The sequence below is a fragment of the Rhea pennata genome, chromosome 16 (genome assembly GCF_028389875.1).
Source record: "Rhea pennata isolate bPtePen1 chromosome 16, bPtePen1.pri, whole genome shotgun sequence".
Lineage (NCBI taxonomy): Eukaryota > Metazoa > Chordata > Aves > Rheiformes > Rheidae > Rhea > Rhea pennata.
This window is the reverse complement of record NC_084678.1, coordinates 6,900,554-6,926,568: the sequence shown is the minus strand read 5'-3', so window position 1 is coordinate 6,926,568 and position 26,015 is coordinate 6,900,554. Positions and strand designations below refer to the sequence as shown.

At 52.3% G+C, this 26,015-nt stretch overlaps 2 protein-coding genes across 13 annotated transcripts in view; one reads left to right on the top strand and one right to left on the bottom strand.

The window, feature by feature from the left end:
• ZHX3 (zinc fingers and homeoboxes 3) overlaps positions 1–5,612 on the top strand; it is a 54,615-nt gene extending 49,003 nt beyond the window's left edge. For 6 of the 9 annotated variants that reach the window (XM_062589077.1, XM_062589082.1, XM_062589080.1 and 3 more), the window contains one exon: positions 1,266–1,358. In XM_062589077.1, the coding sequence (XP_062445061.1) occupies positions 1,266–1,276 (11 nt within the window). In that variant the 3' untranslated portion in view covers positions 1,277–1,358. Of the gene's footprint in view, positions 1–1,265 lie in introns of all 9 variants that reach the window. The other 3 variants (XM_062589084.1, XM_062589083.1, XM_062589085.1) reach the window with 2 other exon arrangements.
• A 2,839-nt stretch (positions 5,613–8,451) lies between these two features.
• The window catches only part of PLCG1 (phospholipase C gamma 1), a 55,388-nt gene continuing 37,824 nt past the window's right edge, over positions 8,452–26,015 (bottom strand). Inside the window, exons 11-32 of one of the 4 annotated variants that reach the window (XM_062588932.1) lie at positions 25,414–25,499; positions 24,949–25,069; positions 24,325–24,493; positions 23,867–23,989; positions 22,826–22,927; positions 22,400–22,587; positions 21,853–22,053; positions 21,215–21,334; positions 20,296–20,476; positions 19,865–19,942; positions 18,388–18,491; positions 18,081–18,177; positions 17,837–17,909; positions 16,877–17,034; positions 16,241–16,337; positions 15,463–15,687; positions 14,417–14,565; positions 11,947–12,061; positions 11,055–11,216; positions 10,712–10,800; positions 9,711–9,898; positions 8,452–9,114 (exon numbers count right to left, since the gene is read on the bottom strand). In XM_062588932.1, coding sequence (XP_062444916.1) covers positions 9,072–9,114; positions 9,711–9,898; positions 10,712–10,800; positions 11,055–11,216; positions 11,947–12,061; positions 14,417–14,565; positions 15,463–15,687; positions 16,241–16,337; positions 16,877–17,034; positions 17,837–17,909; positions 18,081–18,177; positions 18,388–18,491; positions 19,865–19,942; positions 20,296–20,476; positions 21,215–21,334; positions 21,853–22,053; positions 22,400–22,587; positions 22,826–22,927; positions 23,867–23,989; positions 24,325–24,493; positions 24,949–25,069; positions 25,414–25,499 — 2,869 coding nt within the window. In that variant the 3' untranslated portion in view covers positions 8,452–9,071. The remainder of the gene's footprint in view (positions 9,115–9,710; positions 9,899–10,711; positions 10,801–11,054; positions 11,217–11,946; positions 12,062–14,416; positions 14,566–15,462; positions 15,688–16,240; positions 16,338–16,876; positions 17,035–17,836; positions 17,910–18,080; positions 18,178–18,387; positions 18,492–19,864; positions 19,943–20,295; positions 20,477–21,214; positions 21,335–21,852; positions 22,054–22,399; positions 22,588–22,825; positions 22,928–23,866; positions 23,990–24,324; positions 24,494–24,948; positions 25,070–25,413; positions 25,500–26,015) is intronic. The other 3 variants (XM_062588934.1, XM_062588933.1, XM_062588935.1) reach the window with 3 other exon arrangements.

Sequence of the window (26,015 nt, the reverse complement as noted above, 5' to 3'; positions counted from 1 at the left end):
TGCTCCCTTTACCTGGCCTGGGAAGTAGTTTCTTTGGGGCTGATTTGAAAAGGAGATGGGTATTTGAGAAGGAAGGAGCCTGGCTGTTGGTTCCCACTACTGCACTGGCTTGTTCAGAGCTCGGGCAGGACAGCTTAACCTGCAGGTGGTAGCGCTTCCCCCCCGGCACAGAGGAGCCTGCTGCTGCCCTCCGCGAGCTGCCGTGGGCTCTCCAGGTGGGAGTGAGTGGAGCAAGGCTTGGACAGCGAAGATAGAGCCTGCAAAGAGACAGAGGACGTGGAGGGCTGGAACGGCGTCCACAGCTGCTGGCCCTCCTCCTCCTCCTCCCGGAGTTGCTTTTGAAGGGCTTGTGTGCGCGGTGTGTCTGCGTGCGCGTTGGACAGGAGGGTGGTGTCCGAGCCCTCCGCAGGCTCTTCAGCAATGCGGCTGGGGGCTGTTTCCCCTCTGGCGGGGCTCCCAGCAGGTGGGGAACGCTGTGCGCGGCGCTCGCTCGCCCCGTCCCGCTGCGCGCGGGGCCGCGCCGCTCACGCGGCCCTTCGCTGGCGAGGCCGCGGTGGGCTCCTCTCGCTGGGTGCTCTGACCCCGCTGAGTTGGTTTGGAGGCTCCCGTGCACGTCTGCCATGTCAGCAAGCTTTGCAGAAAAAATTGGCCAAAAACCATTGGTTTCCTCCTCCCTCTAAGTCGGCGGAGATGGCGCGTGGGCTTGCGTGGGGCCCTGCCTTCATTGCAGCTGGAAAACCTGGACGGGCACCATCCTGTGTGCGCTGCTGGGCACGGCTGAGCCTGGCGGGGCAGAGGCAGTTCGGGGACGGTGCTGGGCCAGGGCTTTTGTCCGTGCTGGGGACATGATGAAAGCGTCAGGCGGCTGCGCTCCCTCGAGGTTTTCGGGCTTCTGCTCCGTGCCAGCACCGGGCTTGGCCCTCGCCAGCACGCGGCGGGACGTGTGTGGGCACAGCTTTGCCCTGCAGCCTGCCGGCGTCCGGGCCAGGGCTGCTGCTGCTGCGATTGACGCTTTGCGCTGGAAGAGCCCGAGCTGCTGCTCCGGCCGCGGAGGAGGAGGAGGAGGCGGCTGTCCTGCCAGCTCGCCGGGCGCTGGGCACGGACCGCAGCAGAGGGGGAGCCTCCCCCGGCGGCAGCTGTGCTGGCGGGGGGCAGCTCCTGACCTGGCCTGCCGCGTCCCCCCTTCCCCAGCCGGCACCGCCGCTTCGCGCCCAGGTGCCTGCGGGGGCACGTGGAGTCCATCTGACGCATGTGTTCTTTTTCAGAAACAGACTGAACTCTCGTCACCTGCCCTGGAGGATCTGCACTTACCCGTGCGAAGACATTTTTGATTTTTTAAGAAACCCATGGGCCGGCCTGATGCACACCTAAGGAGCAGGACAAGGTGTTAAAGCACTGCCGTGAGCGAGACCTTTGAATACAGCACATCAGAGTGAGAGTTCACACGAAAACTGGGCACTTACTTAGCGCAGAGCTCTCTGCGAGACGGCCTAGGAGGTGGCTGAGAGCTGGCAGAGGTGGGGGCTGTGAGCGCGGCTCACGCCCAGCAAAGAGGATGTTCTTATTTGCTTCCCAGTGGACAGACTTTCAGATTTCATATTCATATACTGATGCCTACAGCTGCCTGTACAAGCATAATGAATCTCAGACATTGTGTAAACAAGGTCATTACTTTAGACATGGACTATCATGGCTCAATACTTTTTTTTTTTTTTTTCCATCTGTCCGTAAGGTGTTTGTTCTCTAAAGGCTGGCATGGCTGCATAAATGCTCTCTAACTTTCGGGCTTTAAGCCCTGATAACGAAAAGGTTTGTGTGCATGTGTGTGTGCAGCTGTGTGCACATGCGTGTATGTGTGAGTGTGCGTGGGTTAGGAAAGGAGAGGTCTCTGAGAAGAAAACTGGCAGGCTTGCATTCAAGTCAAGTGGAAGTTCAGTGGGATTTTCCTCCCGAAGGTCGAGGTTAGATTTAGCATTGTATACCTTCAAATAGGTAGCGGATCTGAAACTCAGAAAACCCAGGAGACGGAGTCTGGTGTCATTTGTCCCTTGCTGGCTAGAGTACTTTTTCCGCCTCTGCTCTTGGAGACTCGCTGTAGCAGGCTGTTAAATCTCCAAGTCTCCCTTTAATCACTGAGGACTAGCACATAATAATTTTTCCATCCTGACCTGGAATCCTTTTCATTGTTTGGAGAGAACAGGCTGTTCTTCGGAGAACAAATGCAGAGAATACGCAGCGTTGCTGCTAATGGCTCGAGCCGTTGTCTCCAAGGGATCTGTTCGGCAGGCAGCTCTTCTGTAATCAGGAAGTTTGCCTGTTACAGCCCTTCACGATAAATCCTGCTGCAGCGACACTGCTAACTTCCAGAATTTGCTCCAACCTTTTTCTTCAGTCCATCTACAGGAGTTCTGGCTTCATATGAAGTAGCAAAATAATTTTCCCTGTTAATTTTCAGTACCTGGTTCTTGGTACCTGTACGTTTTAACATGCCCATGTTGTCTTGTGCGGTTGCTGTTTGATACAATTACTGGAAGATTTTTTTATATTCCTTTCTAATAGAAAGCAAGGTCTAGAAGGAGCTCTCAACCTATAGAGTCTAGTCAAATGCAGTGAGACCATCCTGTCATAAACTAATCAAGCCCCAGATCAAAACTGCTTCCACGTCTTGCCTTCACTTTTGCTGTTGGAAGGCTATTCCAGAACTTCATTGCCTCTGAATGCTTAGAAACGTCATTTAAATTTCTAGTTTGATTTAATCATGGCTGGTTCATTCCTGGTATGTTTTGAGGCCAACATTGTCTTTTAACTTAAATAGTTTTTGGTGTTTATCCACTGATGTATTTATGGAGAGTAGTCATAGCTCCTCATTTTTGCCAAGCTAACTCAGCCAAGCTTTTTCAGTAGAAGGTTTTTATTTAGTGAGAGCTTTTAAATGTGGGAGACTTTATTGTTGGTGGTAAATGATATTTATTAGAAGGGTGGGTAGCAAGCCCCAAAGGATCAGATCCAGAGATTTACAAAAAATCTGTTTCAAAAACAAAAAGCTCTTCCAGATCCTCTTCCAAAGATGGTGTCTGATTTCTATCTTTAATTGCATTTGCTTTTCTGATTCTTTCTTCATCCCCTCTTTAAGAGGCTGCCTTACTCAAATACTAGGAGATCCGTGCGTTGTCAGTGCATCGTAGGTGCCTGCGTCTGAGCTCGTGCGGCTCCCACTGCGGTCAGTGGAGATCTGACTGCACAGCACAAGGTGCAACTCCTGCAACCAGGCATACGCAGCTACTTTAAAAGAAGATGAACTGCACCCTAAAGAGAGATGGGGGCCAGATGCAGACACCTGAACTGTAACCACATCCCTCCCTTAGCAGACAGGTGAATCCTCCCCCAAATGCGATGAGCGTGAGCGGTGGCACCAGGCTGACACCAGGCTCCCTGAATTTCTTCTTCTTCAGAAGCACTACTGCCAGTCATGCCTTTTATTTGAGGCATAACCAGCAACCATCCCACCTCTGCTGCGTGTTGTCTCAGCAGCACATCGTGTCTGTGAGGCCGCACTGCTCTCGTCCTGAAGAGCAGAGCTGGGTATAACGTGAAGGCCGCCACGGTGCCGTGGATTCAGCCCTTGCCGGTGTGATCCTGTATACCCTGCAGCTTCGCAGGTAACGGGGGAAGCTGGGTGTTCCTCGAGCTGAAAACACTAGTTCTAGGAGTCTTGTGGCCTGAGAGTATGGGTCTATGTGCAGTGTTACCTTCAGAGAACAAATACAGGTAGGTAATTTACTCTCTATTGTCTATGTACATGCAGGTTTATTTAAATACACATATATACAGTTCAGATATGCCATTGATTCTTTATTGCATTAAGATGTACATTAAAAATGTACACTTTTACTAACTAATTGCTATATAAATATGTTGGAAATGTAGTTTTCCCTTTCAAGGTGATTTTCTGTGGGATTTTTGGTGTACACTTAAAGACTAAGGCTAATTGGAAGAGTGATCCCCACTCCATCTACAGAAATGCTTAAGGATTATGGTATGAACTGGTCTCTTCAAACCATTTTTCCATGCACTAGCTGAAATTTTTTTGCATTTGGATTGTATTCAACCAGTTTTCCAGAAAAAAAGTGAAAAGAGAAATCTTGTGAGCTAGGGGGAGAATTTCCCGGTGTACACAGAAAAAACAGCCTTGAGGGTTGGAAGCTGCTGAGGTTTTTGAGCTTTGTCTCCATGCATTCATACAAGCACAGCAGGAGTTTTCTTTCTTTTGGGTTAGAGGAATTTTAAAAAGTGGTTCCATGCAGACTCCCCTCATACCCGGCGTCCGCGTGAACAGGCTGGCAAGCCCTGTTGCACTGGGGGGGAGGGGGGTAAGACTTAAAGACAAAAACACCGACATACAGCTTTTGAACCAGAAATCAAAAAGTAACTGAGTTCCCTTTCTAACTAGCACATTCTTTGTTATCTGCATTTTTAGTTGACTTGGTATTTCCTTAAAAATTAAAGCGAAAGATTTGAGGGTTTAGCTCTGTAGTCTTTTGTTTCCCTATCGCATCATTTTTGAAGCTGAAGAGAGAAGCAGGTGTCATCTCCAAATGCATCAGGTTTTGATGCAGGCTGACATTAGAAATATGTTTGCATCTGAACCTGAAAGAAGTAATTGAGAGGTGGCTTGACAGTCCCAGCAGCAGCTCTTCTGGTGTTAAGAGGAAGCGTCACCACAATTCTACATGTAGTGCGAATATTTATCATCATTAATCAACGATGCCTATGTTGACTTAAAGAGAGGTCGTGCAACCAGCATCAGTAGGGAAGGGAAATTAATTTCTTCATCTCCATCAGCTTTGTGTGAGCTTGGGTTTGATAGACACAGTAGTAACCATCATTTTAATCCATGTGAATCTTGTTAATTATTTCTCTGAGGCTGCTTAGATTAAGGTCACAATCCAGTTATTTAATAACCTGCAACCCTGACTTGTGCTGTACTTGTGTCACTTGTGTAAAGGGCTGCTGGTTCTCCTAATGCAAGGAACAGAGTTAGTTTATTTGTTAATAGCAGGGCCCAGACGAGATTTCTAGACACAGCTCTGTTTTGTATCGGTGGGTTATTTTTCTGTTCCTTAACTAGTATCCTGGAAATCCTGATTTTCTTACTTTATTTTTTTAGCAGAACACTAAACCATCATTTACAGGAATCTAGTTCCATTTGCCTGAGAGCTACTGCACACTGTGCCCGCAGCCAGAGGAATGGCCACAGGTGTTTGCTCCAGCTCGCGGTAGTTAAAGCGGCTGCCTGTCCCCTCGCTGCTGGGGGCTTGCGCTGGTCACTGTGAGAAGCCATTAGCAAAAGCAGCAGCTGATGGTGGCTGCGACTAGCAATCCGGTAGGCAAGCCTGCAGCTTAATGCAGAACCTTAGCCTGACAGTGACACTCGTGCAGAAGTTGGAGCTGCAAAATATCTGCTTGGTTTATTCTTGTCATCCCCCATCTGTTTAGGAGGATGTGAAGGGTGGGTGTTTTTTTTTTTTTTTTTTTTTCCCTTTTTCCACCATTTAGTGTTTTGTTTTTAATGAAAAAGCAACAATTTTTGTTACAGGTAGAAGTTTGTAACCCCCCCCCCCCCCCCCCCACAATTAATCAATCTCCTGTTAAGAGACATTACACAGGAAACCTGATGGGAAGGTGGTATTTGGAAGCTGGGGTAAATGGTAATATCAGATGGGAGGATGGTTTTTCAGCACTTTAAAACAAATTTGAATGGTAAGATGATACTGCACCTACCCATGGTATTTCATAGTCAATTTGGTTTTATTTAAAAATGTGTTAAACGGCTCTCACCTGCTTCCCAGATAATTTTGGCGTCACCTTTTTAAATCACTCTGTGGACTGATGTGATTCAGGGGGAGGCAGGTGGGGACAGAGGAGGCAAAACTACAAATAGCAGAATAGACTTGTGATCTATATGTCTCTCGGGTTTTCCTTTTTTTTTTTTTTTTTGTTTGTTTTGGTTTTTTTTTGTTTGTTTTGTTTTGTTTTACAGGTTTAGTTTCTGCTGTATCTTTTACTGGCAATGGTCCCTGCCAGGAATACTGAATTGGAATCACAAAACTTTAAAGCAGAGCAAATGAAATCTGTTAGCTAAGCAGTGATTTTTTTTGTTGTTGTTCCCGTGTTCCAGTAAAGCTCTATTGGCTCAGTTTGGCTTTTTTTTTTTTTTTTTTTTTTTTTTTTTGATGGTGTGAGTAAAGACAGTTTTTGCTGTACTGATGGCGGTGGTATTATTAGCAGGACTCTTGCTTACTAGTGCTAGTGACGGTTGGAATAGGACTCCAGGGCATAGAAAACTTCTGCTAAAAATTGCACTTTCTCGCTGTGCCCCATCTGGCTCGTGGTAGTGTTATGGGTACGTGGCCGTGTTTTTCCCTTGCACATACTAACATTGCACTAAAAGAGAGACTTTGGGAACAGTGTGTTGATCACTTTGTTTCTCACTAGAGCACAAAGTCAGCCTAATGGGTCCTCTTTTTTTTTTTTTTTTTAATTATTATTATTTAGAAATCATGCTGGTGCTGAATGACCTGGAATTTTTGCTTGGATTTATCCAAAGGAAAATGTAATTGTAGCTGCAACGGGACCTTTCATAAGGGTGGCCGTGTAGCTAGGGGAGGCAGAGCAAAGTCTCTGCTGTGTAACCGTCTTTATACCGGGGAGAGGTGTGGGGGGGGGAGGGCTGGTGGGGTTATTATTGTGGGTTTTTTTTTTTTTTTTTTTTTTTTAGGACCACAGTTTTGGATGGTCACCTTGGAAATGTGTGAGACAGGAACTAGTTTTTACTTTTGGTAAAGGTTTTAAAGAGCAAAAAAGAAAAAGTGAAGCTGCCTGTGATTGTGGGCTGTGGCTATTACTAGGGCTAGGGTAGCTTGTACCTGCTATGGACTTTACCTGCTCTTATTCTGAGGGCAAGAACTCCCTGTAGCAACAATGCCACTTCTGAGAAGTGAATGGCAAGTTTCCCTTCCTTTTGTATATGTGGATGTGAGGGTGGGAGAGGGGAAGAGCTTGCTTGTACAGTTTGTTGAAATGAAACCAGACATTTTTGGTTGTTCCTAAATAAAGAGCGTAAAATACGAGCAAGAGTCGGCTGGTGATTGCAGTCAGGTTTGGGTTAGCCCCTGGGCCTGGGGTGTTGAAATGCCCAGGTGTTACTCTCTGTCCCGTACTACTGCAGCGGGGACTAGGGCGAGGTGGTCCCTGCAGCTCGCCTGGGACCGACCGTGCCTGTATGGGGCTGCTGCGTGCACTGTCCTTCCTCTTTCAGCGCGGTGCCAGAAAACCACTGCCCTCTTCACCCACTTCCTTAGTCATACCAATAAAAGCAGCTGGGACTTCTGCACTGCTGCCTCTTACATCAGAGTCCCTCCTGTTATCGGTACACGTAACAACCAGCACCAGCTCAGCGAGTCCAGCTTTCCAGTGCAAAGACCTGGCAGAGGCTCCTCGCAAGGTGCTGGCTGGGCGGTTCTGGGGGCACCTTTCTGGGCAATGCCACCCTGCCTATGAAGTACCTACCCCAGCATGCACACACAAACTGGCAGTGTCCTGGAGCCCGGCAGCTACTGCCCAGTGGGTCCAGGCCTGCTGGGATCCCCTTCACAGGCTTACTTACTTAAAAAAAGGTGATGGGCTCCTTCAGCGCTCCAGGGTGTGTGAGAGCTGCGCAGGCACCTTGTATTGGACCCTGGCCTGAACAAGAAGTGTGTGTTTTTCCATCCTGGTAGGCATCACCATGGAAAATTTCACCTGCAGCCTGTCCAGGTCTGTGCAAGGCCCTGGTTTCGCAATGTCCTGCCTCAGAGTCTGAGGTGGGTGAGGAAAAATTCAAAGATGAAACAAAACAGACAAATCTTTCCTATGAGCCCTTCCGCCGCCTGCAGTCTCTGCCTGGCTCGAAAAGGCGCAGTCAGCTGTAGTTCATTTGCCCACACACAGTAATTTTTACCCTTTCGCGTGAACCATTTTAAAGCTGGGGTTGTGCCTGGTTATTATTTTTCCCCGGTGGCTGCAAACTCCCCGAAGAAGGGCAGGAGCCACGTGGCCACTGTTCCAGGGCAGGTTTGCAGCACAGCTAGCTTCTAAATTGAACACGGGCCCCAGGTGGGTTTCACCAGACTGGCAGGTTCCTTTAGCTCCCTAAGAGGAGCAGGAGGCAGCTCTTACCTCCCCGGAGCTGGACCGAAGGCAGCTCAGCGCCCTGCTCCCCGTCTCCAGCCCCAGCAGCAGCGACGGCAGCAGCTCCCTGGCGAGCGCCGTTCCCGCTCTCGCTGTGCTCCCCACGAGTCAGGACAACAAGAACTGCCCCGAAGGTACAAAAATAAACCACAACTCCCTGCCGCGAGCAAGGGCCGGTTCTGCAAGCAAGGCACGGCGCCAGCGAGCCGAGACATCACGCAGTTACTTAATACTGACACGTTTATTGTCGTTTAAAGCTAGAGTGGCCTTGTAAACGTGGAGTTTCACTACTGGACCCATAGGCAGTGGCTATACAGGTAGGTAGATGTAACACCGCCGGGACAGAGGGACGCGCTGCCCTGGTCTCGTATCCCCCGGCCCCGGGCGCGCTCCGGCCCAGCCCGGCAAACAGGCTGCTGGGGCGGCGGCGAGCGGTTACAGCAAATTAACGCTGCAAAAGGCTTCCCGGCAGCTGCGATCGGAGCCGCGCAGGATCAGGAGCGCCGTAAAAACAGTCAGAGCGGAGACGGCACAGGGCGTTCAGTCTCTTTTCCTTGCGGTTATAGACAGTTTTGTCTCTCACCTCGGCGGCTGGCAGGCTCTACACATCAATACGCTTCATTAAGGGCTTCATGGTGAAGGTTGGTGGGTGTTTTGGGTTGTTTTTTTTTTTTTCTTTTTCTCCTTTTTTTTTTTAGTTCTCCACTCGAACACACTTCAGCGGAGAAACTGGAAAAGCTGCCTGAAAGTAGGCCATAGCAGTGCCGTTTCCATAGAAACCAGTTCACAGCGTGCCGTGAGAATCCCAAGCACTGGAGGTGCTTTCAGCAGGCCGAGTTGGGCTACAGCCGGTGGTCCCCGTTGACCCTGGTCCTCCGCAGTGCCCTGCAGGGTGGGCACAGAGAGGGGGCGCAGAGCTGAGCCGGCGCCCCGGCCCGGCCGGGCGATACGTGGCTACGCTCCCGCACATCTGCGCCACAAAAAAACCCCGCTCGGCGGCAGGAATGTCGGTGCCGGCGCAGGAGGTAAATGCCAGGGAGGATTGCTGGCTTCCCGCTGGCACCGCGCCCCCGCCGGACCTCTACCGAGGCCACGCTGGTCAACAACCTACCGGCCCGCAGCTAAACCCCCGCTGCGAGGCCTCCCCGCTCTGCCGCGCTACGTCTCCCTTCACCACCCGGGTTCCAGCCCCACGTGTCCCCCCCCCCCGGCCCCCACAGCGGGTTTTTTCCATCTGGGCTCTCAAGACCGTGCCGTCACCTCTTCGCTGTCTGAGCAGCAAGGAGGGGGCTCGGCAAGTCAGCCAAGCTCGGAAAAAGCTCCATGAGCCAAAGCTTCCTCCTCCTCCTCCGCTAGCCCAGCTGCAGCCGGCTCACAGCCTCCTCGCGCCTCTACCACCGCCTAGGGCTCATCCCTCCCTTCACCAGGTTCGGGGGCCTGAGCTAGACAGAGCTCAGCCAGCCCCGACCCAGGCGGCGTACCTTCGCTCCCGGCTGTCGAAGTGGTCAGCTAGCTGCTCCTGTGATACCCGAAAGTCCTCGAACGGCTGCTGGTACCGGGACTCAAAGGACCCCTCTCTGGCTCTGCCTGCCAGGAGCTGATGTGAAGCGTCCCCAGCTCGTTCCCGGAGGACCGACGCGCTGAAGAGGTTGATTTCACCATTCTCCTGCTTGAATCGGAAACAGGCAGCGGTGAAGGGCTTGGGATGTCAGAGCGTGTGCAGCAGGACCTGCCTTTTCTACAAGATGTACAAGTGTAGCACGCGGCCCTGGCTGCATGGAGAGCTAACGTGCACGGGTGTCCTAGGGCTGACAGTGTCTCTGGGTTTGCACTGTGCAGCTGCTCTTGCCTTTAACAACCATCACTGGTTCCCAGCAATATAGCTTTTAATGAAGAATTAAAAGAAACATCTGTCTCAAAGAACCCTACCCTGCCCTGCTCGTTCCAACACAGATGGTCCTGCATTGCCATTGCTCCATGACATTAAGCTAGAACATACCCCAAGAGCACATGGAGATCTGGGATGGAGCAGATCTGCCTTCTTCAGCTTTTAGAGAAGGGATTTACAGGGAAGCCCAGGCAGGAACCTGCCTGCAACACCTCTCAGTGCAAGAATTGAGCCTGGTATGACCAGTGTTTCCCATTCCTGCAGCCCTCTGACTACAGAGCAAGACTTAAAAAACACCCTCGGACCACAGGAGAGAATAAGGGGAACAGAAACAACCCCAAGGAGACTCATCTGCAGCTGTGGCCAGGGCTCAGTGGGACTCAACTGTCCTGTGTGTGTACAGCTAATGCTGTGCTTCAACCTGACAGACGAGCAGAAGTTGAGGCTGCACCATTGTGGGTGTGAAAGGAAGCTTGCAAGGTGGGGAGGAAACCCAGCAGTATAACAGTGGTTAGCAAGGAGAAGTGGTGAGGGCTCTCTGGCTTTGCACCCAAGCTGTGTGGCCTGCTCACCTCTTGTGTGAACCACTCTTACCTTGCTAGGGAAAATGTCTATCTTGACGAGCAGGGAAGCTAACTCCAGGCTCTCACTGTAGTTGTTCTTCAAGGGTACAGCTCGGAAACCTAGTGCAGAGACAGCCTCAGCGTTACTCACAGCACAGGCAACGCGTTAGCTCCCATAGCACAGACCTCGGAGGGGGAATTTTCCAACTCCCCTCCCCTCCTCTGGTGGCCCTGAAGTATCAGTGAACCCAAAGGATGTTAGCAAAGGGCTTCTTGCTTCCTTCTCCTACAAAACTTTGTATCTCTCTAGCTAATTATTTGATTAGCAGATTGGTGAGGACCAACATGACACAGACACTCCCCGAGCACTTTACCTGTCTTCAAGCCTTTCACCAGGAAGGTAGCCTGAGCCAAGAAGTTCTCATCGCTGAACATGTCCTCTTCATACACCACAAAGCGGAGGAAGGCAAAGTCAGGATTGCTGACCTGAAAATGGAACTGCTTCGGGGTCCAGAGAGGGTTCAGGCCGTTGTCCGCTGTTCACAAAACACCACAATCACACAGCAGCCCCGGCACTCGCTCCGCAGAGCCACGCACCCCCTGCACCCCTGCTGCTCCCCGGTCATGGTTCAGCCTATTTGTAGCCCAAAAGCAAGGAGTTGGAGGGGGCAGCAGCTCACCCTGGCGCAATGCTTTTCTGTGGTGCCCACGGTTTATGCAACGGTTGAGAAAACATGCCAGTCTGCCCCGTATCCCCCACTTATTCCCCTGCTGGGGAGGTTTCCAAACACGTGAACATCACCCTCCCTGCCTTATTATTGCAAAAACCGCCTAACAATACACCCAGGACACTGGCCAAATTTCAGGGGAAACAGAAACCCAACCCGCCAGTGTCACCTCTCCCTCCAAACACGCAGAAGAATGGGGCCTGGCACCACAGCTCCCGGGCGTGCAATAGCGACGGCTCCTTGCAGCGGCCTGGGAGGCCCCGCGGCTCAGCCCGGCCCCCGGGGAGCTGGGAGGGCATGGGGGTGCCCGCCACGGCCCCCGGTCCTCGTGCCGGTGCCCTGCCCTGGCGGGGCGAGCACAGCCTTCCAGGGACTAGCTACAATCAAAACCGCGTGTCTCGCTTGGCTCTCGGCTCCCCGCGGTCGCTAACGGGCCGCGCTGTCTCGTGCGTGACGGACCCCCAAAAGCTGCTGAGGACAGCCACGAGGCCAGCAAACGGCACCTCGCCCTCAGTGCAGGCGTTGCAAAGGAGCTCACCCACAATCTCAGTTTTCTGTTTCGCGTTGTCGTACTCAGCGCCGGACACCTCCACCTCCACAAATGGACAAACGATTCCCCTCCCGTTTTTGGGAAGGTGCCGGGCTCCCAGGACCTAGGGAAGAGAGCATCAGAAAAACCTTGTAAAGACAGAAGCCAAGGAAAATACTTTGTTTGCACACCAAGGAATTTTCTTTCCAAACAGATCACCCCAGCTCTGCTGATCGGAGGGAGAAGGGACACGGCCCAGCCTGCCTCTCAACAAAAAAAGAGCTCCCAAACCTAGTGGCTACTGTTACCGATCACCCCTTTAATTTGCAAGCCACAAAAAAGCCAGCTGAACCACCTCAGGTCCCTGCACGCACTCTGGTAGCCAAGCCTGTGACTGCAGCATCTTTCCTAGAGCCGGAGAAGCAGGATTCGCAGTCTCCTCTGAGCCAGGCCACCGAGCCGGGACTCCTTTTCCTGGCTGTTCCCCGTCTCTTGCAGCACGGAGCATGTGGACCTACTTCACCAGAACTCCTGGGCCTCACTGCCTTGAGCGTTAAACAGCCCTCCTCTGCGGCTGTTCCCTCTCCTGCTTGCGGCACTGTCTGTGCTCAATGCAAACGACAACCTGCTTCCTCGCAGGAGAAAGAAATCCCAGTTCCCTCTTGCCCGTGGCCATATGTCGCTCCAGTGTGCTGTCGGCACGCTGCTGTTGCAGGGGAAGGACACGCTGCCAACGCTGGATCATGTGCTTTGAGTCATGCCGGGCTCGAGACGGCTTCTCCATCCGGCTTCTCCATCCGTGAAAGCTGGCTTTGGTGGGGACATTGGGCAGTTTTGCCAGAGGGCGAAAGGCTGAGCCCATCTCTTAAAGGGGACGGCGGTCATAGCTTCACCTCAAGATGCAGGAGGAGTGTGTAGAGCGCTGTTTTGTAAACGGTGCCGAGAAACGGTGCCAGGGTTTCCTCAGGAGACACTGGTCATGGGGTCAATGATGCTGATGGAGCAGAATGGGAGCATCCTCTCCTAGCACGGTGCTGACCCTCTTCAGTGGCATGGCTCCAAAATGCAGGTTGCCTCAGAGGGGCTGGAGTTTTTGCATATTGTCAGAAAACTGCAAGCCCTTAAGGGCAAGATCTCTGCTGCCTCACTCCCAAGGTCTGCGTGAGATGAAGGGGACATGCAGAGATGACTGCTGACCCACAGGCAAAGGAGCAGCCAGCTCAGCTCCGGGACCACTAGGGATCTCTGTACAGGCTGGTGCAACAGCCACTGGTCCAAGCATGAAAGCCATCTGGTCTGGCAAAACCATGGCCCTCACATCCCTCCACGGGCTTGTTGTGAGCATGGAGAGCTGCCCGGTGCCCTGCAGGCTCTCTGCACTGCGGCTCCACGAGTGGGACTGGAACAGGCCAGCCCCAGCCCAGCCAGCAGGGAAGGGAAAGATGCAGCGGGAATCTGCAGCTGATCCTCTGCTAACCCTGCAGCACAGGAAGGTAGAAACAGGCTGAAAAGTCTGCTCCGACCACGATCGAGCAGCTGTGAGGAGAGGGCCTTGGCACCACCTGAACCCAGCGCCTCTCCCCCCTGCCTGGCCCCTTCCCGGCCGCTGGATCAGGGTGTGCTGGGAGCACACACTGACAAGGAAGGGAGGTCTGGCACGGCTGGGGCCGGCTGCGATTCGGGGAGAGCAGCTGGGCAGCGAGGCCCGGCTCTCCTGCTCCCAGTAAGGGACTCGTATGCATTTAGATAGCCCTAAGGGAGCGCAGGGACGAGGCCACACACCTCGTTCCCCTCCTCGCCCGCTGGGGCCAGCGTGCGGCTGCCCACCTGGCCAGAGTTGGCAGGACACGGGGCCTCTGCAGCTCACGATTGCCATCTGCTGGCACCAGCACCCTTGGAGCAATGCCCTCCATACAGTGCTGTCTTCATGTCCCATCTTTGGGCTCCAGGGTTGCAGTTTGCTTCTGTGAGGCCACGATGAAGGCAGTAAAATAGCCTCTTCTTTCCCCATGTAGAGAGGCAGTAGGATTCTCTCCACACTCCAAGCAAAAAGATTCCCCAAATCAGCTGGCGCTGGAGAGGGTCATCCAGTAGCTCCTGACACTCCTCTGCAGGGACCTGGGAGTCTGTTGGCACTTTCCACCTAAAGAAGCACCCCCAGATCTCCCCTTTCAGCTATTGCAGAGTCAGCTGAAGAACAGCAGTAGACAGAGGCCAGAAACCCATGCAAAAACGTTGTTTCACGCCACTTGCCCCAACTACTATAAACGCATGGGCTCAGCCCCATCTCTCCCCCCACAAGGATAACCGTTCTTCTGCACCATCCGCTCAAGGGGATGCACGCTGCCTCCCCTGGAGCTGGGCCCTCTGCCTCTAACAAAGGCAATGGAGCCAGGCCAAAGAGGTCTGCAGCCCCTCTCTGCCCTCCCAACACTACTAAGGGTGGCAAGGAGGGATTGGAGTAGAAGAGAGCACCCACCTCAATGGAGATGGAGAGCGGCTCGACTCCACGCAGTGTGCTCTTGTCGAAGGGGTCGAAGAGGTCATCTCGCATGTTGGCCGGCTGCAAGACGTACCCACACTGGCCGCTGGACATGAACAAGGCCTGGTTCATCTGCATGGGCTTGTCTAGGGAACATAGGCAGCAGATGGGTGGAGAAGGCCCTACGGCTCTTCCACCACCACAAGCCAGACCTCCTGGGCTATTTGTGCCTTGCAGGAAATCCTTTACTGGGGGATGCAGTTTATCCCTCCAGACCCCTTGCGTGCCATGGGCTAACTTAGTCACTGCAGCCCCTACATGCGCTTGGGCCAGGAGATGACTTCCCCATGTGCGATCTGCCCAACCACTCAGTGCTTCACTGGTCATCCCCCTTTTTCTTCTCCCTTCTCTTTCCACTTTTCTGGTGCTGGTTCTGGCATTTGCCAAACCCCTCTGTGAGATGCTTTAATTCACAAAATGAATAGAAAACCCAGCAGAAAAAAAAAAAAAACATGTCGTTTTCTGGTGGGTTTGTGAGCTGAACCGGCACGTAGAAGGGTCTGGCAATAGCCAGTGAAAGAGAAGAGCTGGATAACACGGCCAGAGCAATGGCAGTGGGAAACAGAAGTTGGGGAAAAGCAAGTGAAGCCTCTGCTGCTGGCAGCAGCGAGAGGCAAGGGTGGGTCAGACCTTACAGTCACAGTTGTGTCAGTGTCCCAAGGCTAAGGCTTTGCTGTTCCCTTTGGTAAGTCTTCTGTGGGCTGCCAGGGCCTCAAGGGGATTCCCTGCTGCTTCTCTACTTCAAAGCTTCCCTTCAAGGCTTCCCTGCACCACAACCTCTTGGCTCAGCCTAGCTCCCCAGGTCAACCCAACTCCTGAGCATGTCCTCTCCGTGGTAATGCTGTGTGTGGACATGAACACAGGTCTGCGCAAGTCTCCCAGCACAGGGACTGCGGAGGTGCACTTGGCGCATGGGCAGTTGACTTGGAGGAGGCACAGTCTACCCCAGGAGCCTGTCCAGCTCTTCCCTCCACTGCTCTCACCTGGTGTCTGGAAGTTGAGCGCTACCAGCTGGCTGCCACAGATCCACATGGGCAGGGGGTCGTAGTTGGAGGAGTCGAGGCGCTGGCCCTTGGGGTAGATGCGGGAGAGCTGCAGGCGGTTGTACTGCAGGAACTTCTTGCCTTTGATCTTGTTGACGTACTTTTCTGCCTTGGTCTCAGGGAAGGAGGACATATCCCGGTAACAGGCCCTCTCTGTGCCAATCTCTGGGAGAAGACAAGCAAAAGTCATGAACATCGATCGTGGCCTGGCAGGAAACCTGCTATGTGAAAACAGCGACCTCAGAGAGGTCTGGCTGCTCCAGCATGCTCCCTTCCTACACCAGCCACTTCAGCCTTGCCAGGCCCCTTCCTAACACTGCCCTCTCTTGCCCTGGCTCCGATACTGCCAGGTCTCACAGACCTGACTCTGCTCTGAACTGGGTTTGCTGGTGCCACAGCAAATGCAGATGGTTGAAAGCATCAATACCACTCTCTCTGATTAGACAGCTCCAGCTCCCCAGCCCCACTCCCCCAGCAGCTCTGGACAGTGCCAGATCTCAGCTGCAGGGAGACAGAGAAGGGAACTTCCACCCTCTGGAGAAGGAAATTTTCAGATCTTCAATATAAATTAATTCCAGAGTGCTTTGGACCCCCATTCCCTACAGCAAAAGGCCAAGAGAGCCTTGTCCTTGGGGACACACAAGAGGGTCCGCAATCCCATGGTCACTGCCTGCTACAGGCGGGAGATCAGGAGGGCCACCAGGAAACTGATGCTCACTCTCTTCATCGAAGGGCACAGGCCGGCAATAGACAACGAGCTCTGAGAGCTCCAGGGCAATCTTCTTCCTTCTCTCCATCATCTTGCCTTCGGAGAGCTGCCAAGAGAGGAAGAGAGGCTTCAAGGCCAGCTCAGCAGCTGCAGCCAAGGGCAGCATGCAGCCACCTTACCACAGGCTGGGAAGAGTTGGCAGGTCAGCCGGGCCCTCACAGGGGCTACACAAGAGCATCCCTAAAAAGGGCTCTCAGCAGGTCCAGCCTCCTGCTCAGAGTAGGACCAGCACGAGAGCAGAGCAGCTGCAGCTTCATCTAGCTGAGGCCTGACACCCTCCAGGAAGGAGATCCTCCACCTCTCTGGGTAACTGGCTTAAGCTGCAACACCCTCCTGATGAACTTACCTTCCCGAATGTCTAGCCCAAACCTCCCAAGCTGCCACCTGTGGCCACTACCCCTTGTTATATTGCCCAAGAAAACTCTACTTTTACTGTCTTTGTACCTCTCCTCCCAGGAGTTGCAGGCAGCCATTAGATCACCCTCTCCCCCAGCCTAAACCTGCTCCCTTGAAATCTTCTCATTTACCTTGGAAAATCCAGGGCTTTGCTACAAGATGTCCCCATTCAGGGCTCTCCAGACTCACCCGGGCATCAGCTGTCTGGGCTGCCTCCCGAATCTTCTTCACCCAATCCAGCAAGTCCTCGTGTGTATCGGCTGCCACATCAAGGGACAAGCGCGACACCGAGGCCATGCTAATGGAGAAGACGAACATGCGGTTGTTCTTCCCCTCGGGGCGGATGGCTGTGCGGGGAGAGGGAGCAGAGGGGAGGGTCACTGGCAGGTGCTGCGCAGAGTCCTCCATACCAGGGAGGGAGCAAGGAGGAGACAGAGGCTATGGGGCTCTCATGACTGATTCAGTCTCTCCACCTGAGAACAGAAACTCCCACTTCTGCTGATCTAAGGCAGAAGTTGCCCGGGAAGCAGTAACTGATGATGCAGAGTGCATCCTGAGGGCACTGAGAAGATCCCTGTGGCCTTTGCATCACACTTTTCCTCCCTCTCCTGTACATTCCTCACTCCATGCCTTGAAATGCCCTTGCCCTCTGGGAAGAGCCATCTGGAATAAGACATCCTCTGGGCCAAGGGGGACAAAGAGGGGATGGCAGGGAGCTGCAAGCCAGACCCAGCTCTGGGTCTGGACAAATTGTTACAGAAAGGGTGAAGGAGAACGAAAAAAATGAGTCTGAGATCCATTGCCCTTTGGGTGACTGGGACTGACTCCTGCTGCTGCCCATTGAGAGAGCAGGTTCAAGGCATCCTGGACTGACTCCTTTGCATATCATCAAGGATTGTTCCTAGATGTCCAAATATGCTCCTAGGCTGTACTCAGGCTTAGAGAGACATGCCTACACCCAGCTTCCAGAAGGCACCCTTGGTGCAGGGAGCTGCAGCAGCAGGGTGCATCACTGCACAGAAACAGGCACTGCAGACTCACATCCACTTGCAGCAGGCACAGGGGTGCCTACAGAGACCATGAGACCCACAAATGGACCATGAACAGGCCATAACATACCCCTATCCTCCATCCCTCTTTGACACTCACCGATCTGACAGGACGGCACATCCAGGACACCTCCGAGCAAGTCTCCCAGGGGGCTGTTCTCATCCAGCTGCTGCTGGGAATGAACCACAGGGACTAAGGAATTGGATGGAGATGACAACAGAACTGCAGGAGCCCCTGGCACACTGGTACCCAGGCAGCTGGGCAGTGCGGCCTGTGGGCAGGGTGCTATGCACACACATCCCTCCTCACCACCCATCTTTGCTCCTTGCAGACACAAGCTCACCTCCCGCTCTGGCTCCAGGCTGCTGGGACTGGTGATTTCCTCCACATAGTTGGAAGGGAACCACAGCTGCTTCTTGCCCCCGTAGTCCCCTCTCCACCTGGAATAAGGGAAGGGGCAATGTCAGCACCCACTGTGGGGAATCCCAGATCCTCCTGACTTGGGACGACATGTGCCAGGAAGATCCTTCACTGCCTGTCTTTAGGGTTCACAAGAACACAGGGGGCTATTCCCAAATGGACCCCCCTAGATGGGACACCTCACTGTATGGACTGTTCCCTAGGGAAAAGGGAGGTCAAGATCAACTCACCAGCCTCCTTCTTGCTTCTCCACATTCTGGATGATGGCATTCTTGGTGAAGGTGAGCTCATCCTCCCGCTGCGCCCTGTAGTCAAACAGGGCTTTGACTGCACACTGCAAAGAGAAGGGCAACCAACACAGTCACATTTCCGATGAGTCCATGGCTGAGAGGTTGGCTCCCTCCCCTATTTGTGTGGGGCAGCATGAGGCACATCACGTGCAGCCAGGAGCCAGCCCAGCTGCCAAACCCTAGTGACCCTTTACAAAACAAGTCAAGGCCCTCTTTATGCCAATCCGCAGAGGCCAGAAGTCTGGCGTGGTCCTGCACAGGCTGAAGCGGCTGATGGGTTCAGTTTGGAGACTCCAGGACAGAGATAGCACAACCAGAAAACGTGCACACTTAGCCTAGAGCACATGTTACAGGCTGGTCTAGAAACAAACGAGCAAAACAACATCCCTCTTCTTTGGGAAATAACAGGAGATACTTGCTAAGCTCTCAGATCTCAGGTAACACAAGGACTTGGAGAGCTGCAGTAATCGTGGTTATGCTGAGCAGAGAGGACAGAAATCAGACTGTTCAGCTGCAGCAAGCCCAGCGCTGGCCACAGCTGAGATGTTCTGGAAATCAGCTGCCTCCTGCAAAGCTGCCTGGCTGTATCAGTGGCCCTGCACATTATCAGGTAGGGCTGAGCTTTATAGAGCTTTAACATGCATGCTGAGGAGGAAGATGTGGGGATTTCTGCATGGCCATGGACTAGCAGGCCTCCCCCTGAGCAAGTTGAGTCTGTCTGGAGCTACACAGGGATCTTCCAGTTGCCCACACCGGCCCTGCTCAGAGCACAGGACACTACAGCCAAGAAGAGCTACACTTCGCTGAGTGCTAGCTCACAGGGACAGTCCCTATGAGGAAACCACGTCTGTAATCCTCCTCTGAATCTTGCCTGCAGGGACTCATGTAAGTTATGTTACGCTCCGCAGGCTGACTGGATCACCAAAAGGAGGTTCAGAGGTGGGGCCTGGAGTGTCCTTGAACCACTGAAAATGAACAACTGTGATGCAGAAAGATCCTAAATGAAAAGGAATTACTACTAATGCCAGGGCTACTGCATCCCAGCAAGTTTCTGCAAGAAGCCTGCAGACCACAGCAGGCACAGCATCACCCAGCCCAGCGCAGGAAAGCATGTGGAAGAACTCTTGCTCATTTAGGTTTTTCTATGAAGTAATAAACTCAAACTGATCCAAACATTCAGCCTGACTGGCTGGACCAGAGAGAAAATCTGTCCTCATCCTCCCCTGAGCTCCCAACAGAAGGTTGGGAATCAGACTCAGCAGCTTTAAGAGAGAAACAAACAGTGGCAAAAAGAGATGGGTCTTGCCTAACCCTACAGAAGGTCCTCCCTTGTCCTTGCCTTCCTCAACAGAGATGAGGCAGAGAGGACTGAGAGCTGGCCTTACAGAGTGTTACACATCAAGCAGCAAGAGCGTACCTTGAAGGTCGGCATGGGGTTGGCTTCCACGTAGAACCCAGGATGGCGCCCCTCATACAGGGCTCCATAGTCCGGCTCCTGTGAAAACAAGGGCTGGTGATGAAAACAGTAATTCAGGAGAAGACTGCAAGAGAACAGGCTCTCTCCCTTTGGGGAGAGAGAGAACCTCTCCAGGGAAGATGAGCCTATTGAAGAGACACTGCATGCTGCAAACACGCACAGCCCAAACTTCCTGCTGCTGTGGGTCAGAGAGGCAGCCACAAACCTCACTCAGACCAACAAATGTTTGCAACAGGTTGTGGAGGGTGATGAGGCACCAAGAGGTGTGGGCTGTAAAGCACGGAGATGGTCTCACGTAACTCCGCATTAGGGTATTAGCTCAAAACAGACTTGACCCTTCTCCTTTGGCTTCCACGCCTACCCACACTCACCGCTGTCCCTATCTTCTCCAGTGTTTCCTCATTGATGGGGTACCTCAGCTTCATCTTGCGGTAGAGCGGGTGCTTTTCATAGTAGCTGATCAAGTCCACTAGGCTTTCAAACTCAGAGTTGCCAAGCAGTACAGTCTGGCCCTCTTGCTGCACTCGGCAGTGTTTGATCTTCCCTTCCGCCCTGGCAGGTCAAGAGAAACAGAGAAGCCACTTGGTGCAAGGCAAGAGAGGGCCTCTTCCTCCAAGAAAAAGACACCTAACTGGAAAAGTGCTCTCCATGCTGGCTGCTGAGTGCAACAACAAATGTTGGCCAGAGCCATCTCTGCGCTGAGGCACAGCCGTCGCCCACCACAACCACTTCGCTTTAGGGAGGTATTTACACAGCTGCAGCACACCACAATCCCTGGCAGCACCGCCAAGGATGCCCCACACCACATAGGACAATGGAGGCAAGCAGCTAGACACTCCTTTCCTTGTAGAAACAGGGATAATAGGCAGGGAGAGAGGCAGAAAATGCTATGGACCCCAGGTTGATCAGCACCACCACAGCCAAGGAGAAACAGGGTCCTAAACGCTCTAATGGGACCTAAAGCTTATATAGGGCCATCCCAGAGAGACCAAGAGCTCTGGAAAGGCTCACGTTAGGCCAGAAACGCTCCATCAGCCATGGGCCCATTGCCCTATAAAACGAGCTCCCACATCCTCTGGAGCATGGGAACAGCAGGAGAAGAGAAGGATAAGAAAGGGGCAAACTAGAGAAGACAAAAGATTCCCCAAGCCACATGCAAATCACCCTGACCCGTCACACTGCTATTCCTGACTCATTTAGGCACATGTCCCTCTTTTGCTCTTTGCACACAGCCTCTGCAGCATCACAGCTCTGCTGCTCGTGCCCACCACCCTTCTTCCCAGGGTGTACCGGAAAGAGATGGCGTAGGAGCTCGGTTCACTTCTCTTGCGCACCAAGAAGGCTCCATCGCGCGGCACCCTCATCAGCATATGCTCGGCTTGGGCTCGGGTGAGGTTGGCATGGTACCACCTTTAGGGAAAGAAATGTCACTGTGAGCAAGCCTTTGCACTCATTTAGCTCATCCCAGACTCAGCCCAAAGCTCTGCCATGCAATACTCTTGCACCCCAAAAGCTGACCAAATCCTCAGGAAGAGGAAGGCAGCAGAGAGCACCATCACAGATATGCATTGCCACAGCGCTGTCTTCTCCCCTCTGTGGGACAGCCAGGGGATGCACCAGGAACAGAGCCAGTTGGAGACGTGTGGCACGGCCAAGGGAACTGTAAGCAAGCCCAATACCTCCTTTCTTTGTTCAGAGCTCCCAAGGCAGCCACATCCAAAAGAAACAAAGCTGGCCAGCACTGCTGCCCAGGGAGCCGTGCTGCTGTGACACAGAGAGCCCCGCAGGGAGCAAGTGGGACCAGAGAGCCCCTGCAGAGAGACCTGGAAGGGTTTCCTACCAGGTACCAACTGCCCAGTCATTACAGAACATGACCCACCTTCTTCTCTCTTTCACACACACACACACACACACACACACTCACTCACTCTTTGCTCTCGTGGGCATTGGTCTGAGGCACTGGCTCCGTCAGCCTCATCTCAAACTCGTTGCACCTCAGTGGCACCTCCTGGTAGTGGGTGATGAGGTCGTAGAGGCTGTCGAACACTAGGTTGTCGGTCAAGAAGAACTTGGGGCTGCCAGCATCCTGTCGTGAGTGGATCCGGCAATGCTGCACCTTCCCATTGCGCCTGCAGAAAGGGACAGGGTAAGCCAGGGTTGTTCACAGAGGTTTTACACTGGCCTCAGACACAGCTCCAGACAGGGTTAGCTGAGGAGGACATGATGTTCCTGCCCCACAGGAGACTGTTGCAAAAGGGTCTCCAGGGACTTTACCCTTCTGAATTGACACAGTGAGCTGATGGGACAGGAAGGCACAGGGAGGCATAGAGAGATGAAGAAATTTGCTTGCCGATCAGCGGCAGAGTGGGAAATGGGACTCCATTTAGGACACACCGCTGAAGACAATGTCAAGATGAAGATCACCCCAAAACTGAACGCAGAGTAGTGAACAGGATGGTACCTGTGGACACTTACCAGAAGGAGAGGGTATAGTCTCCAACAAAGGTTTCACTTTCTCGCACAAGGAAGGAGCCATCGGGGGCCCCCGTCTCAATGCAGTACTCCATCAGCAGCCTTTCAGCTATGTGGCGCCCATCACGTCCTGCTCCCAGTTTGCCATGAAACCACTTCTCTGTGGAGTGAAGCTCAGTGCTGTTGCTCGCCTGGCAGGAGGACAATGCACAGCCTTGGGTCACTGAAGGCAGGCTCACGGTGCCTGTGTCTGCTCTGCTCAGGGGGCCTCTAACTAGGACCAAGGAGCTTCTGAATCAGCTCCTACCTTTCCCATCATAGAATCTCCCTCTGAAGTCAGGCTGCAGTAAAGATGTTCAACCCCTTGGGCAGTCAGGTCCTTTCTCTAGGGCAACAGCTTACCCTCAGAAAAGGGAGTACTGTCCTTACCTCCTTTTGCTCTTCCTCATCCTCGTTTCCTTGGTCACTAGTTGTCTCCCCAGAGTAATAGATCTTGCTGCTGGTCAGGACAAAGTAATGCGGGTTCCACTCCTGCAAAGAAAAGAGCTTTTGGCAAAGAGATCTGCAGAGGAAGCACCACGTGGCCCATGACCGACCAGTGGGATTTTCTCTTTCTGACTAGTACAAGCAGTGAGGGGTGACTGGGTTTGTGAGGAACAGTTGTCAACAACAGTGATTTAATGGAGAGCCACAGAAGCATCCAAGACATTCCCTGGATCCAAGACAGGGATTTATCAGCAGCAAAAAACAGCATGTGATAGATCTCACATACAAACTGACTGCACATCATGCTGCAACTCCCCAAGACAGGTTAAAGGAAGATGAACAAGGGAAGGGCAAATCAATGCGGAAAGAAAATACTCAGCATGGATTTGGCACAGGGGATATCAGAGATGGGAACAGCTCTACCACTGCACTTTTCTATTTTCCAAAAAACCTGTTTTTTCCCCATATGATTATGCCTGAAAGATCCTCATCAAAGCACAGACAGCTAAGTAAGTGGACTGTGTAAGCAAATGCCCACAGGAAAATGAATGCTCAACACTTTCCAAAGCAGAATGCTCATTTAGTTTTGTTATTAAGTGTTTAGGCACTTGATGACAAGCAGCCAGGTCTAGAAATGCAGGCCATCACTGTAACTTAACACATTATATGGATTACACAAGGGCAGAAGAGAAGCTGCAGCACCATCAGCCCAGAGCTCTCTCCAGCCCAGCCTTCTGCCTCTAACAAGGGTCAGCAGGAAATGTCTCTGGAAGAGCACAGGAGAGTCACCCAGACTTCAGCTACCTGCGGCTCAGGGATTCTCGAGAAACAGGACAGGCCAACAGCCCCTTAGATCATTTGTAAGACATATCTTCCTTCCAGCACCATGTGTTGCCTTACTGAGTTACTCACAGAGCCTGGTTTAGAGGTGGATACTTAAATGGCCCACAGAGAAGGGCCAGGGTGATAGAGGCAGAGACGTACATGATTGATGGGGTCTTCCAAGTAGAGGATCCCGTTCTTGATGGAGTTGCTGATGTCATTCTCTGAATACATTACAGATGTGGGGAGCTCCTCGTAAGCACTACCCTCTGCCAGCTTCTTGTGCTGTGGAACAAGAGAGTGGTCAGGCATGCTGAGAGGTGCAGGCATCCCAAAAGGCAGAATCAATTTCCTGGTGTCCAGATGTAAACCACCTGGTCAGCTGCAGTGGATTCCCTCCAGACTAAAATGACTAAGAAAAGACTCATACCACAGAGATTATCAAATGGCACTGAAGTCCCGCGCTTTTTTTCCCAGGGGTCATTTCTGTAGAAGAAATATCAATATACTAACCAAGTGCCTGAGAAAGGCAGCATCCAGCTTCCAAGCTGGGTCCCAAACTCTTACCCCATCCACTTCTATTTTCTCCTTTTAGAAAACTAGCTGGGAAAGAAGCTCACCTTTATGAGAATCTTCCTTCTCAGCTGGTTTGGAGAGGGGAGCCCATCAGCAGAAATATCTACTGGTTTGGTCAGGAGCATGTCCCCAAAGACCTTCTTGAAATTCTGAGCCATGTTCCTCTGCTGAGCAATACTGCAATGGTCCTCAATGGACAAGATGACAGGGAAACTGGGAGAAGGAAAACAGCTATCAGTACTAGAGCACTATCTGTAGGGGATTTAATATCTTCCAAGCTTGGTTTCAAAAACTGGCTTCTGTGCCCTCTAAGAGCGTTTTTCAGTAAGAGCTATCTGTGCTGTGGCTGTGCTGTCTCAAGCCTTCAGCATAACCATACCACAGCAAGGTGTCCCCATCACGGCTGTCAACGCAGAGTAGAGAAGCACTGTTAAACTACCAAGGTCCCCCAAAGCCTTCCCTCCCACAAGACCTTTTTCTGGGTGAACTCTCTCCTTGGCTGGAAGGAACAAAGACATGCTTTCTTCCCCTTGAATCCCAAGTATGTGTTTTTTGCCAGGTCTCTGTATAAAAGGCAGGCTTTTCGCTCTGCTACAGACTCAACTCCACCCACACTTTTCCTTTCTGACAGCTGTGCTTGGTGAAGTTCTGGTCCCTGCTGTACTCACTCAGAAGTGACAAAGGCATGCTCTTTGATAGTGATCAAGACGTCGGAGAACTTGATCTTGGTGGTTAAGGTGTGTCCATGGTAGATCACTGGCATCCCATCGGGACCATCCCAGCAATCCACTGAAAGAGACCCACGGGGGAAGCTTAGCCCAAAGGCCAGAGCACAGGCAGGATTCGGACACCAGACAGACCAAACTGAGCACTGCAGGGAACTCCCGTTGGATGGCAATAAAGGAGAGAGGGGAAAATCAAAATCCTTCTGGGGGAGCAGAAGCTCAGGCACATATCAAATAACCCTACAAAGCAAACAACCTTGCCCTTGCACGTCATGGTGATAATGTTGCCACCAGGACTTCGTCCTTCAGCCCTGCTTTCCATGCAAATACTTCACCCACCACTGTAAACTGCCTTAATGATGGAGACAAAGCTGCCAGTACAGGAACCAACTCTGCTTTGGTACTCACGTTCGATACATCGGCATCCCATGCGCAAGCAGCGGGCATATGCTTCCAGCGAAGACTCACTCGAAAACTGATCTCCTGTCAGGTACCTATCACATGAGAGAAGACATCAGGAGAATGGAGTTACCAGAGTCAATCTAGTGGATAGCTACTATGACGATTAAGGGACTAGAGCATCTCTCGTATAAGGAAAGGCCACAAGAGCTGGGCCTGTTCAGTCTGGAGAAGAGATGACTTAGAGGGGATCTTAACAATGTGTTTAAGTATCTGAAGGGAGGGAGTAGAGGATGGAGCCAGACTCTTTTCAGTGGTGCCCAGCAATACAATGAGAGGCAACTGGCACAAACTGAAACATGGAAGTTCTGTCTGAACGTGAGGAAAAATTTCTTTACTATGAGGGTGACAGAGCACTGGAACAGGTTGCCCAGAGAGGTTGTGGAGTCTCCATCCTTGGAGAGATTCAAAAGCCATCTGGACATAATCCTGGGCAATGTGTTCTATGTGAACCTGCTTGAGTAGGGAGGGTTGGACTAGGTATCTTCAGAGGCCCCTTCCAACCTCAACCATTCTATGATTCTGTGAGAAGACAGACATGCACTACAGGA